Below are 12,061 nucleotides of genomic sequence, written 5' to 3'. Positions count from 1 at the left end.
GACTTGCTCTTGCAAGAACTGAGTAGAATCCTCCAAGACAGAGCTTCTGATGCTGTCCAGAACCCGATCACTTCCCAGTATTCCTCACCTCTTAGAGGTTTCACCACTTCCATATGGCCACCCCGGGGGCCTCTGGAGGCCATCCACAGCCAAGTCATAGGAATACTGACACCATTAGGAGACATTCCGAGGTACTGCACTGAATGGGAGCCACAGGGTGACCAAACACGGACAAGAGTTTATGCATTTGTGGAAAGGGAAACATCAGAGCCTGTGCCAGACCTGCTAAAATATGACCTGTTTCTCCTTGGCAACCCCTATCAACATATCTCCGAGTGTTCCCAGGACTGACTGGTAGTAGCTCCTTACTGGGGAGAGGGGTGTCTGTCAGTCACTTCTCTGGGAAGCATCTGAGCACATCTGGTCCCAGAGTCCTGATAAGCCATTCTGGGAGCAGCGTGAGCAGGAGCCTGGACCTCGGGGAGTGAAGGAAGAGAGTCGGCCATTAACCTGGAGCTCACCCGCCACCAGGCTGTTAAACCACTGTGTGTACCCCTCCCTCACTGTCTTATATCTGCTTGCAGCTGTTTTTGAACTTGAAGATGACATCAAAAGTTCACAGAGTCCTCCTAACTTGGTGGCTAACCCAGCAGGTAAGAATCTTAACCCACATCCTGTTGACCTTGCTTTCCCCTGCCCACGTCTTTGCGATATTACAGTTCCCAGGGTTGAGTGTGTGGCTAGAGGATGTGAGAGAGCATGAATATTGAAGAAGTAATGTAAGAATAATATCAGTAAGGGCAGAGGATTGTTTGGGGTGAATATGAATACTATGAAATGGTAGACAGGTATGAAAGGGTCATGATGAGGCCTGTTCTCTTGTATGCTGACTAAAAACAATGATTGAACAAAGACATCTCATCCAGACAGCACCCACATGCCAGGAACTTAGCAAACTTAGCTAGTAACAGAGGCCCCCACGTCTTTCTTTCAGCTGACTGGCCTGACAGAGCTCACCATGCTAGACATGGCTCCCAATGCATTTGACGATCAGTATGAGGGCTGTGTGGAAGAAATGGATGAAAAGGCACCCCAGCTATTACAAGAAGACTTCAACATGAACGAGCAATTAAAACTTGAGTGGGAAAGGGCAGAGCAGCAATGGGAGACGATAAAAAATAGAAGGAATTATTCCGAAGGTTTCCATGACTTCCATGGAATAGCTTTAGTGACTTACACTGGGAACCTCGCCAAAGATTTTAACAGAGCTGTTAGAGCGTTCAAGACAAACCCAGCCAACTTCCATTACAAAGCCTTCCACTACTACTTAACAAGAGCTCTTCAGCTTCTGAGTAACCAGAATTGTTTCACGGTTTATCGAGGCACTAAGACCAAGTTTAATTACAGAGAGAAGGGCTCTGTGCGATTTGGGCAGTTCGCTTCCTCAACTATGGCTAAGAGTGTAGCTCTTTCTCCAGAATTTTGCAGTGATCGTGGGACACTGTTTACCATCAACACCTGCTTGGGGGTTGATATCAAAGACATCTCCTCCTTCCCTCGTGAAGAGGAAGTGTTAATTCCAGGCTATGAAGTATATCACGAAGTCACCATAACACGAAATGAAAATGGGTACAACAAAATTTCTCTGGCCTCCCCCCAAAGAAAGAAGAGCAACTTCAATTGCTTCTATAATGGTTCTACTGAAATAGACATCTGCCATTTGAGAAGCTCAGGTGAGTCTAGGTCTGTGTTAGAGGTGGAGCTGGTTGAGGACATCATGAAATGGAAGGGGGGTTCCTCCCCTCAGAAGGTGTACAGCCTGCCTAGACCATGCACATGGCGAGGGCGCCTGGAATGCTGAAGGGCAGCATTGCTGTGTGAAGGGGCATATACCTCAGGGAAGGTGCGTCAGAAATGCTGGAAACAGCGAGGACATCAGGAAAAAGTTAGCACCAGGGCCAGCCTCAGGGTGAGTGAAAAGTGCCGCCAGCAGCTCTTCATCCGTCTTTCAAACCGAAGCTGCCCCGTGTTGGGGGGTCTCATCATTCTTTGTGGCCTGAGTTCTCTCTTTGACAGGTATCTCATTCAATGCAAGCAAAGACTTCACCGATTACAGTATGGTGATTAGTGTGGCGATTACCTTTGGAGGCGGAGTTCAAGCCATCTATCATAGTGACCCTTCCTTAACACTTCCAGAGAAAATTACTGCACCGCACTCTCTGGCATAGGTTTGGAGTCAGATTCAATGTACTTTGGTTTAAACATCACTAGCTCTGTGCCTCTTGGCCAGTTAGCAGCTCTCTCTGCCTCAGTTTCCCCATTTGAAAGATAAATACACAACTAACTAAATATTCTAGTATTGTCGCTTTGAGAATTACTTGGCACGTAGATATTGTTCAACAAATGCCTTTTGTTTCTAACTATGAAGAACCCTGTTCGCACCTCAGCCATCTGATCCAAATTCATATTGATGATGGCTAGACACAGGAAAATCCCTTGCTTACCTAAGTTCAGAGAGCTTGTCTCCTATCGCCCACCACTCAGGATCTGCACAGTGTCTAGCCTTACATCTAGGCTCCACTAAATGTTGTTTCAGGAAGTTGAGCAAACAGCCAATCTGAAGTGAGTTGCAGTTAGACTACTGAGTACAGAGACAGCCTAGATCTAATTAGTCCTTACACTCTGAGGGGTTTCTGGAAACATGAGAAGTCTTTGGAGGTAGAAGTGGAACTACAGAAAGCAACCACAGGGACTTTATGATTTTACATAGAGAAAATGTGAATTTGGATCAAGCCCAAAGAGATGACACCTAACACCCAGGGGCACAGCCCTGCAAGAAAGATGCTGCCTGTTTGGGCCACATGTGCCGTGCTCTATCTAGGCAGGCTGAGAGCCACACGTAAGCTCTGCTTTCCACATAGAAAGAACGCATATTGCTTTAACAACAGACTTTCAGAAAGTTCAGACCAAGAAACTCTTCTTGGGTGAAGAGGGAAATGCCTGTTGTGCCCCTAGAAGGCCAGGGAAAAGTCTGGGTAGGAAAGGCTTTTTTCACCCAGGCAGTGTCTTAGAGCACAGAACCCTGGAAGGCAGGATCCGTGAGTTTGCTCACTTTCCTCGTATCTGGGCACTTGAGGAATGTCAAGGATGCTGGAAGAGTCCAGCCAGGTACCCCAGCTGTCTCGCATCTCCTCTCTTGGGTTTTGAACTGGAGGTAAAGTTCTGGCTGTTTAGGGAAGATACCCATGTCTTGAGAGCTCTCATATGGCAATCTTTCTCTTCTCATCTTCAGGAACCGGAGAGAGCTGTGCATTCTGGCTCCTTGTGGTGATGTTCTGTCTCCTGGTTCAGCTGCTTCCTCCTGATGAGCGGTAGCCCTCTTCTGCCTGCAGCTTGTGAGCCTGGGAGTTGAAGGGAGGCCAAAGGGCAAGAACTTGACTGTTTCTCTAAGGGGATGGAAAGAAGGGTGGGATCCTTTCAGGGGAGGTCTACTTCAGCATTCAAGGCTTCAAAGAGCTTACTGAAACGTAACACTGTGGAACTTAACACTACTTCAAATTTACTGCCCACTGACACTTGACTGTGATTAAAGTGTGTGTCCTGTACTCACCAGGGCGGGTTTATCCCAAGGCAACAAAGCCCCCCTTACTCCCCTTCCCCATTATCCATGCCTGAAGAAATTCCTGTCTTGTCTGCCAGTAAGCAACAGCAAATGTTTTAATGGTACAAAAGTAAACAAAATGACCATTAGAGAGCTGGTTGTGGTGGCTCACACCTTTAGTCCCAGCACTCAGGAGACAGAGGCAGGTTAAGCTTAGGAGTTTGAGGCCAGCCTGATCTATGTAGCAAGTTCTCAGCCAGCCAGAGCTACACAGTGAGATCTCAAAAACAAAAACAAAACCAACCCAAACAAAACAAAATGAAAAACCCAGCAACAACAAAAAATATTGGTGGTGTACGCCTGTATTCCCAACACTTGGGAGGCAGAGGCAGGCGGATCTCTGTGAATTTGTAAGCCTGGTCTACAAATCAAGTCCAGGACAGCCAAGGTTACACAGAGAAACCCTGTCTTGAAAAACCAAAAACCAAATCAAAGCAACAAAAAAATTGGAGACGCTGGGTGTTGGTGGCACACACTTTTAATCCCAGCACTTGGTAGTCAGAAGCAGGTGGATCTGTGAGTTCAAGGCCAGCCTGGTCTACAGAATGAATTCTAGGACAGCCAGGACTACACAGAGAAACCCTGTCTCAAAAAGGAAAGCAAAATGGCTAACAAAACAAAACGAAACCAAAGGAAAAACCCCGTTGGATATATAGTCAGGAAAATGAACCATGCGGGCACAGGCAGGAAGTGCATGATAGGGGTGGCCCTTGAACCTCACGGTGGAAAAAAAATATTAAATGGATGAGGACAACTGGCTCTCAGATCTCTACATGTACCTGTTAAGTAATATTTGTGTAAAACCTCTGGGAGCACGTTCCCGTGCGAGGCCCCATCTGACCGGCTCTTTCTTGCCTCTGAACCCAACTTTCTCTGCTCAGTGTCCTCATTCTGCTTTGTGAGGTAAGGATGTTGCCTGGCTCTGGAGCCACTACTGACATCCAGTTTGATCTCTCAGCTAAACTGGCTGCCTCTTACCATACATAAGAGTGTTAGAAGGAGCGTAAGGAAATTGTTCAAAGCAATTTTGTTTTCAGATCCTATTCAGTTGTAGGAGGAAACTAAGTTAAAGGCCCCAGGCCCTAGGGGAGCTGGGGACTTCCCAATAGCTGAACAGCTTCTGTTTTTAGGAGACGGTTGTTTGAGTCCTGCCATCTCAAGGACAGCTTCTCCATCTTGCTGGTAGGGTCAAAGAAGTTCATGTTCCTAGGCGAAGAACCAACTCCTATCCTGATTGGTGGAAAAAATGGAACAGTAACTTGGCACAGATGTCTATGCTTTGCAAGCTTAAATGTCCCGTGATAGTCTGGCTTTTTGTTGCAGTTCAGCTCTCAAGTCTGTTCTTCGCTCCTGATCCTTTAGTAATAGCTTAATTACAAATAATTTTTGTCAGCTGCATTGACCTGAAATTTGAATTATGTTGGATCTAAGCAGACTCCCGTAACAAGTGTTATACTGAAGAAATTAAAGGTTAAATGTAAAAAAAAAAAAAAAAATTAACCTCCAAAATTATTACTAAAATTCAGGAGAATATTTAGCATCAGAGCAAGAAGGGAGTCGGTGGGCGGGTGGGGGACTTATTTCTTCTCCATGCCTGATTCAGACAACTCTGGGGCTCTGCTCAGTCATTCCTGGATGCAGAATGCTGGGCACCAACACAGAACGTTCTCCCACAAGTACCAAGGCAGGATAAGGGCATGCTAGGAACACGTGACTGGATCCCTGGGTCTTCTTATCAGTGCTCAGAAGTGATATTATCACCTCTGTGCACAGTTCAGTGATCAAAGCAATTCACCCAGCCATCCCCAACTTCAAAAAACACCTCCAAGGGGCCTGGAGGAAAGAAAGGAAGGAAATTTATAACAACCCCAATTAACTGAGAAATGTTTCTTAAGCCAAGAAAAGCATAATCAAAGATAAACAGAGCTGGCACGATTATGGTAATGCTGGAGTAATTAGTTTTCTTATTGTTGTGATCAAATCGTCAACGGGAGTAACTTAAGGGAGAGAGGATTTATTTTGGCTCAAGGTCAGGGCATTAAGAGTCCATCAATTGCCAGGTGTAGTGATACACACCTTTAATCCCAGCACTCTGTAGGTAGAGGCAGACAGAGCTCTTGAGTTTGAGACCAGCCTGGTCTACACAGAGAGATCCAGGACAGCCAGGGCTACATAGAGGGATCCTGTCTAAAAAATAAAACAAAGATTCCACCAAGAGGGCTTGGTCTGCAGATGCAGAGACCCATAGCCACATATTAGGCAGAGCTCCAGGAGTCCTGCAGAGGAGGGGAAGAAAGGGCTGTAGGAGCCAGAGGGGTCAAGAACACCACAAGAACACAGCCCACAGAATCAACTGACCGGGACCCAAGTGGGCTCGCAGAGATCAGGGAGCCTGCATGGCTCTGACCTGGCTCCCCTGCATATATGTTATGGTTCTAGCTTGGTGTTCTTGTAGGATTCCTAACAGTGGGGGCGGGGGTTGTTTCTGACTCTTTTGCCTACCCATGGGACCCTTTTCCTCTTGCTGGGTTGCTTCGTCCAGCTTTGATGCGAGCATATGTGTCTGTCTTATTGTAGCCTGATATGCTGTGTTTGGTTCATGTCCCTGGGAGGCCTGCTCTTTTCTGAGGGGAGGTTAAGAAAGGGTAGATCTGGGGAAAAGGGGACGTAGAGGTAGAGACTAGGGGAGAAGAGGGAGAGAAGACTGCAGTCGGGATGTAATATATGAGAGAAGAATAAATTAAAAAGGAAAACAAAACAAAACAAAACACCCTTACTTGGATCAAGAAGTAAGGAACAAGTTTCAGAGAGTTCTGGAAACTTACAAGATTCACAAGGTTCCTCCCAGTTTGTAAAATCAGTAACAACTGTTGTAGAGGGGAGAATAGCCTAGCAATCTCAAAGGCCGGCAGGGAGCTTGAGGAATTCAGTTTCCATAAATTTTCGCCCATGCTCAGGAGGGTTTTCTGGAGATGTGGCTGCCTGGGGTTTTTGTGTTTCTGTAAGTAACCCCAATAAACTCTCAGGCTCACTAAGCTGAAAAAAAAAAATAAAGAGGGCTCAGTGTGTGTTATAAATGTTATATCCAAGCCCTAATAACATTGCTCCCACAGGGATCACGTGGGAAGAGTCCTGGCCTTTGTTTTCTAGTGCACGCAGTTCTCAGGAGAGCTACGGGTGGGCAGCTGGCCACCCTAGACTACTAGTTTCCCTAAGAGTCTCATCGTTTTTAGAATTCCATTGTTGCTAGCTTCTGTGATTCTCTGTGGTGAGAGGCAAAGGGCAAACTAATGGTAGATCTGAGCTTGATGAACCCTCAGAAAACCTGTAGAGCTCTGCGAGCAGGGCAGCAGCTCCTGCGCTGCACAAGCTTCGGAAGCTATCTGCTTATTAAAATGTTCAAAAGCAAAATTACTCCTCTGGGCTAGGGGGAGGTTTGGGTTTCTCTCCTTGTCTTGTTAGCTTTAACCACGCTGTAGCCTTAATTTTGTTTTTCTTTTATAGTAGAGTAGTTCTGATGACTCTAGCCTAATTCACATGTGCTAAACTGCCTTGGACGTCTTTCTGTGTCTATGGGAGCAGAACTCCCATATACAGGATGGATTAGTTACTTTTTTGTTGCTGTGATAAAATACCAGAAGCCACCTAAGGGAGAAAGTTTATTTTGGCTTACAGCTCCTGAGGGCAGAGTCCATCATGGCTGGGAAGACATGCCAGGAGGTGACAGGAACAGGAGCCTGAGAGACCACACCTCAACTGCAAACAGGAAGCCAAGAGAGCAAAGGAAAAGTGGAGCCAGGCTGTAAACTCTTGAAGCCCATCCCCAGGGATGTACTTCTTCCAGGAAGCTTCCTTGTCCTGAAAGTTTTGTAACCTCCCAAGCAACACCAGGAGCTGGAGACCCAGTGTCGGAATACAGGTGCCTATGGGAGACATTTTTCATCCATATCACCATACAAGTGAGAGAGAAAATTCTTGGTGCTGCCAACTGATTCTTTTGGAAGCACTAAAAGATGGCTTGGGAGAAACATCCAACCTGCTTCTGGAGGTTCTACATATAGGGCCTACTATTGAAGTAGGAGAGCTTAAGGGATAGTGCAGGACTCCAGCTGATTATCAGTTAAAGTGTGTGAGATCAGTAAAAGGTAGGTGAGACAGCTTCCTCACTAGCTGATCTGAGTAACAGGATTTTAAGGTAGCTGTGGGTGAAGGTGACACAAGCATAATGAGAAATCGTGACCCTTCATGGATGTCTGAGTTCATTTAGAATGCTGTGAGAAGGTGTCGTGATCGGGGAGGACTATAAACACGGGGATGGGAATAGACCTCCATCAGATACTCACCACACAAACACAAAGGCCTGAGTTTGGCCACTAAAAAGCCAGGGCTGCATCTGGGGCGGCGGCTCAGCAGTTAAGAGCACCTGTTCTTGCAGAGGACCCGGGTTAGGTTTCCAGCACTCACACGGCGGATCACAGCACCTATAAGCCCAGTGCCAGGGTGTCCTACACCCTCTACTGATCTCTGCAGGTCCCAGGCACGCACCAGGTGGTACGCATACACACCTGCAGGACAAACACTGTAAAAAGGAAATAAAGAACTCCAAAAGAAAAAAGAAGCCAGAGAGGACGCCATGCACTTGAAATCCCAGTGCTGGGGAGGCAGAGTCAGGGTCTCTGGGGTTTGCTAGCCAGCCTACCCTAATGTGAGAGTTCTAGCCCACGGAAACTCTGTCGCAAAAACCAAGGTTGACTGCTCCTGCAGGGCAACATTCAAAGCTGACCGGTGGCATATCTAGACACACCGCCACAACCTCCACCCCAAGAGACAGAGAAGGAGAATTTTTAAAAATGAAAAAAGACAACACATTTATTTTTTTATTTCTGCGGGCTGGGAAGTCCAATATCAAGGCAGCACTGGGTCTGGTCTCCGATGAGGGCTTCTTTGCTGGTCCATAGTTAGGATACATTCTGCTGTATCTATCCTCTTACGGTGAAGGAGACAAGTTAGTTCTCCAGGGCCCCTCTACACACAATCCCATTCACGAGAGCTCTACTTCATGACTTAATCGCTGCTTTCTGCCCTCAGGCTCCCTCACACAGAGGCCCAGGACTCCTGGGAAAAGTTCAAGTTCCGCAGGCAACCCCTAACCCGTGGAGGACTGAAGGGCAAGGCTTAAGAAGGCCTGTCACTTCTGCTCCCCCAGAAGCCAGGTCTGATACACATTTGGGAAGGGTGTCCCAGCGTTGGCCCCGGGCAGTATCCACGTCTGGAGCACTGCTGTCCTGGCTTCACGCCCTTGTTTCCCCTCCCATCCTACCCTGCTGCATAGAGACATTCTTCTCATAAACTGTTTAAACACAAGACTCATGCTGTGCACACAGTCCCATGTGATGATACCAGTGTAATCACGTGGCGACGCTAGTCTTACATTTTTAATGGATATTATCAAGCATGTTACAAAGAGGAGTTTATGATACGTGGACTAATTTTACCCTCTTATTTTGAAAGTTTCAGAGACCAAAAGTATTTATACATAGAAAAATAAATACATGGATCAGAAACTCATCTGGGATTAGGTAGGGTTTCTATGTGTTTGTTTTATTAGTTTGTTTTTGGCTTTTGTTTTTTTTCTTTTCTTTTCTTTTTTTTTTAAACAGAGTAGCCCTGGCTGGCCTAGATCAGGCTAGTCTCACAGAGATGGACCTGCCTCTGCCTGCCCAGTGCTGAGATTAAAGGCATAAACCACCAGACCTGGGGATTATGTAGTTTTCTATATTTACTTTTCTTTTGATTTTAACTTCTTTAAAAGTCTCCTGGTAAGGGTTGTGGTGGCCACTTGGGAGGCAGGTAAATCTCCGAGTTTGAGGCCAGCCTGGTCTACAGAGTTCCAGGACCACCACAGCTACACAGAGAAACCCTGTCTCAAACAAACAACCCCCCCCAAAAAAAAATCAAAAACAATAACAACACAGTTAGGAGTAACTTATTGTCTTAAAATCTCATCATTTATGCCAGAGCAGTAGTGGCATACACCTTTAATTCCAGATCTCTGTGAGTTCCTGGCCAGCCTGGTCTACAGAATGAGTTCCTGGACAGCCTGGGCTACAGAATGAGTTCCTGGACAGCCAGGGCTACACAGAGAAATCCTGCCTCGAAAACCCGAAATCATCATCATCATCATCATCATCATTTATGATTGAGAATTGTTTATAAATTTTAGAAATATACTGTAAAGTCAATCATTTTGATTATGAGTTTGTTTTTTACCTTGTAGTACTGGGGCTTGAACCCCGGGGCATCATGCCCGGGGCATCATGCATGCAGGTACAATAATAAGAGATCCTAAAAGAAACGTAGTGTCAAAACTATCTACTTTCATAGAATATTACGGCTGGGTATTATGTGAACTCAAAGGAATAAGTTTATAAAATATTGATTCTTGAATAATTCAGCTAGTTGAATACTCATGTTATTCACAGTCTCTTGAACATCCGTAAAAGAAATTAAAAAATAACCAGGGAGTTTGTTTCTTTCACGTCATTTGATTCTTTCAAACACTAAGATTTTAAACTCACTGTCCTCCAGGAACTAAAATACCACATTTACATTTGTGTTTCTGTGTGGGAGGATGACCCATAGTCATCTTAGCTAAAATTCATGGTGCATTTTCATCAAAGCTTTGCTTTAATGAAGGCTACTAAATGCACATGCACTAGCATTTAATTTCTTTGTTGTTCTAAAATTTTTCCTACTTCATGTCTGTCGCTTTGAGAGATCTACTGGCTAAATCCCAATTGATGAAAGTACATTGCTGGGAGAAACCCAGGGGACCAGGAGACAATTAAACAGAACTCCATCTGATAAAGGGCATGCTTGGGCACGACTTGACGGCTCCTCCTCCTCCTCCTCCTCCACCTCCTCCTCCTCTTCCTCTTCTTCTTCCTCAAGCTTCAAAACAGAGCAAATCTAAGGCAGCAGCTGATGTGGAAGTGACTCTTCTCGCAGCCCACTCTCCCTGGGCAGGCTTCTGTTACACGCGTTTAAAATACCCCTCAACTGGGACGATTACAGGAGATGCATATTCATACTTGAAACATGCTCTTTCCCCTCAATGAGGATTTCGGGGAGCCCACAAAGTTAGGGCTCCAACAAAACGGACATCCAAAGGACAGCAATGCCCAAGGATGGAGTAAGACTTGCTGAACCGCAGTAACGAAGAGCCCCAGGAAACCCACACCGCCGAGCAGGGCGGCGAACGTCTTTGCCGGGCGACGGGGGAAAGATGAAACAATTAAAATGCCAGGTGCCTGCTCAGCAGAAGCCGACCTTCCTCTGTTAGAATTAAAACAACTGAATCGATCCCTCTGGTTTTGCTGTCGTTGTTGAAGTGAAAGCATTGAGGAGTAGACTGGCTGAAGAGAGTGTGCTCCGGAGGATGCGACCAAGTTTCCACTCTTTTTACTTCTGTGCTAGAGTCTTTTTACGTTTGGGTTAGAAAATGTTCTTTTGAATCCGGAGAGTCAAGCACCTGGTGATGCCCACGGGCCTAAAGAGACCTATTCGCTCCTCTGGGTTGTAGGGCCACGGAGCCTGCGTTTAGCATTTCCAGTCTGCAGTGAGCACTTGTAGCCACCAGGGGGCGCGGTGACTATTTTGAAAAGCCTTTCTGAGCACTGACATCCTTTGAGCTGGGTCTGAAACTTCATGCAGATAGAACCCTACTTCCCAGGGCTTGGAAGAGCAGCGGGTTATCAAGACAAAAGGAGAGGAAAGTATTCTTGAGGGCAGGGAACTAGCAAGTTGAACAACGATAGCCCACAATCTGTCATTTACCTAGAGAGTCTCCGGGTAATTGAACAGGGCCCCAGTAATTTAAACCGGGAACTCAAGAGGGAAAAAATGAGACAAGTCAGGGTTCCCAACAGATTAAACTGAAGCCTGTAGAATCTCTGCAGATTCAGTGATTTATAAGGGGTCGGATAGGACGTGCCCGGACAGCAAAAGGAAGTCCTATCGTCTACAGAGCCAGGAGAAGCACCCGGAACCTGCAGCCAGGCCGCTGGACTGCAGGACTCCTCCGCTTCCTTATATTTACTCTAGAGAAGAGCCGGCCTTCCGTAACTGTGGCTTCCGGATCTGTGGATCCAACTCTAACAGGAGACTGAAAATATCCAGAACACACACACACACACACACACACACACACACACACACACACACTATCCAGGAAAACAAATGTGTCTCACTGTGGAGTGGTGGCACAGCCCTTTAATGCCAGGTTTTGGGTGGCAGAGGCAGGTGGGTCTCTGAGTTCGAGGCCAGCTTGGTCTTCACAGAGGAACCCTGTCTCCCCCCACCTCCCCAAATGTCACGGGCACGTGCAGAGTTTGTTTCATT

General features: G+C 46.3%; 1 protein-coding gene across 1 annotated transcript; it reads left to right on the top strand.

Moving 5' to 3' along the window:
• Positions 1 to 602: 602 nt before the first annotated feature.
• LOC129688714 (T-cell ecto-ADP-ribosyltransferase 2-like) lies at positions 603 to 3,375 on the top strand. Its single transcript, XM_055623679.1, has 3 exons — positions 603 to 653; positions 995 to 1,733; positions 3,293 to 3,375. Exons 1-3 carry the CDS (start codon positions 603 to 605, stop codon positions 3,373 to 3,375), a joined length of 873 nt encoding a protein of 290 aa, XP_055479654.1.
• The last annotated feature ends 8,686 nt before the right edge of the window (positions 3,376 to 12,061 follow it).

The sequence above is a fragment of the Psammomys obesus genome, unplaced genomic scaffold, assembly GCF_907164565.1.
Source record: "Psammomys obesus unplaced genomic scaffold, mPsaObe1.curated_primary_1811, whole genome shotgun sequence".
NCBI classification, from domain to species: domain Eukaryota; kingdom Metazoa; phylum Chordata; class Mammalia; order Rodentia; family Muridae; genus Psammomys; species Psammomys obesus.
The sequence above is the reverse complement of the archived record's forward strand: the minus strand, read 5'-3'. Positions and strand labels throughout refer to the sequence as shown.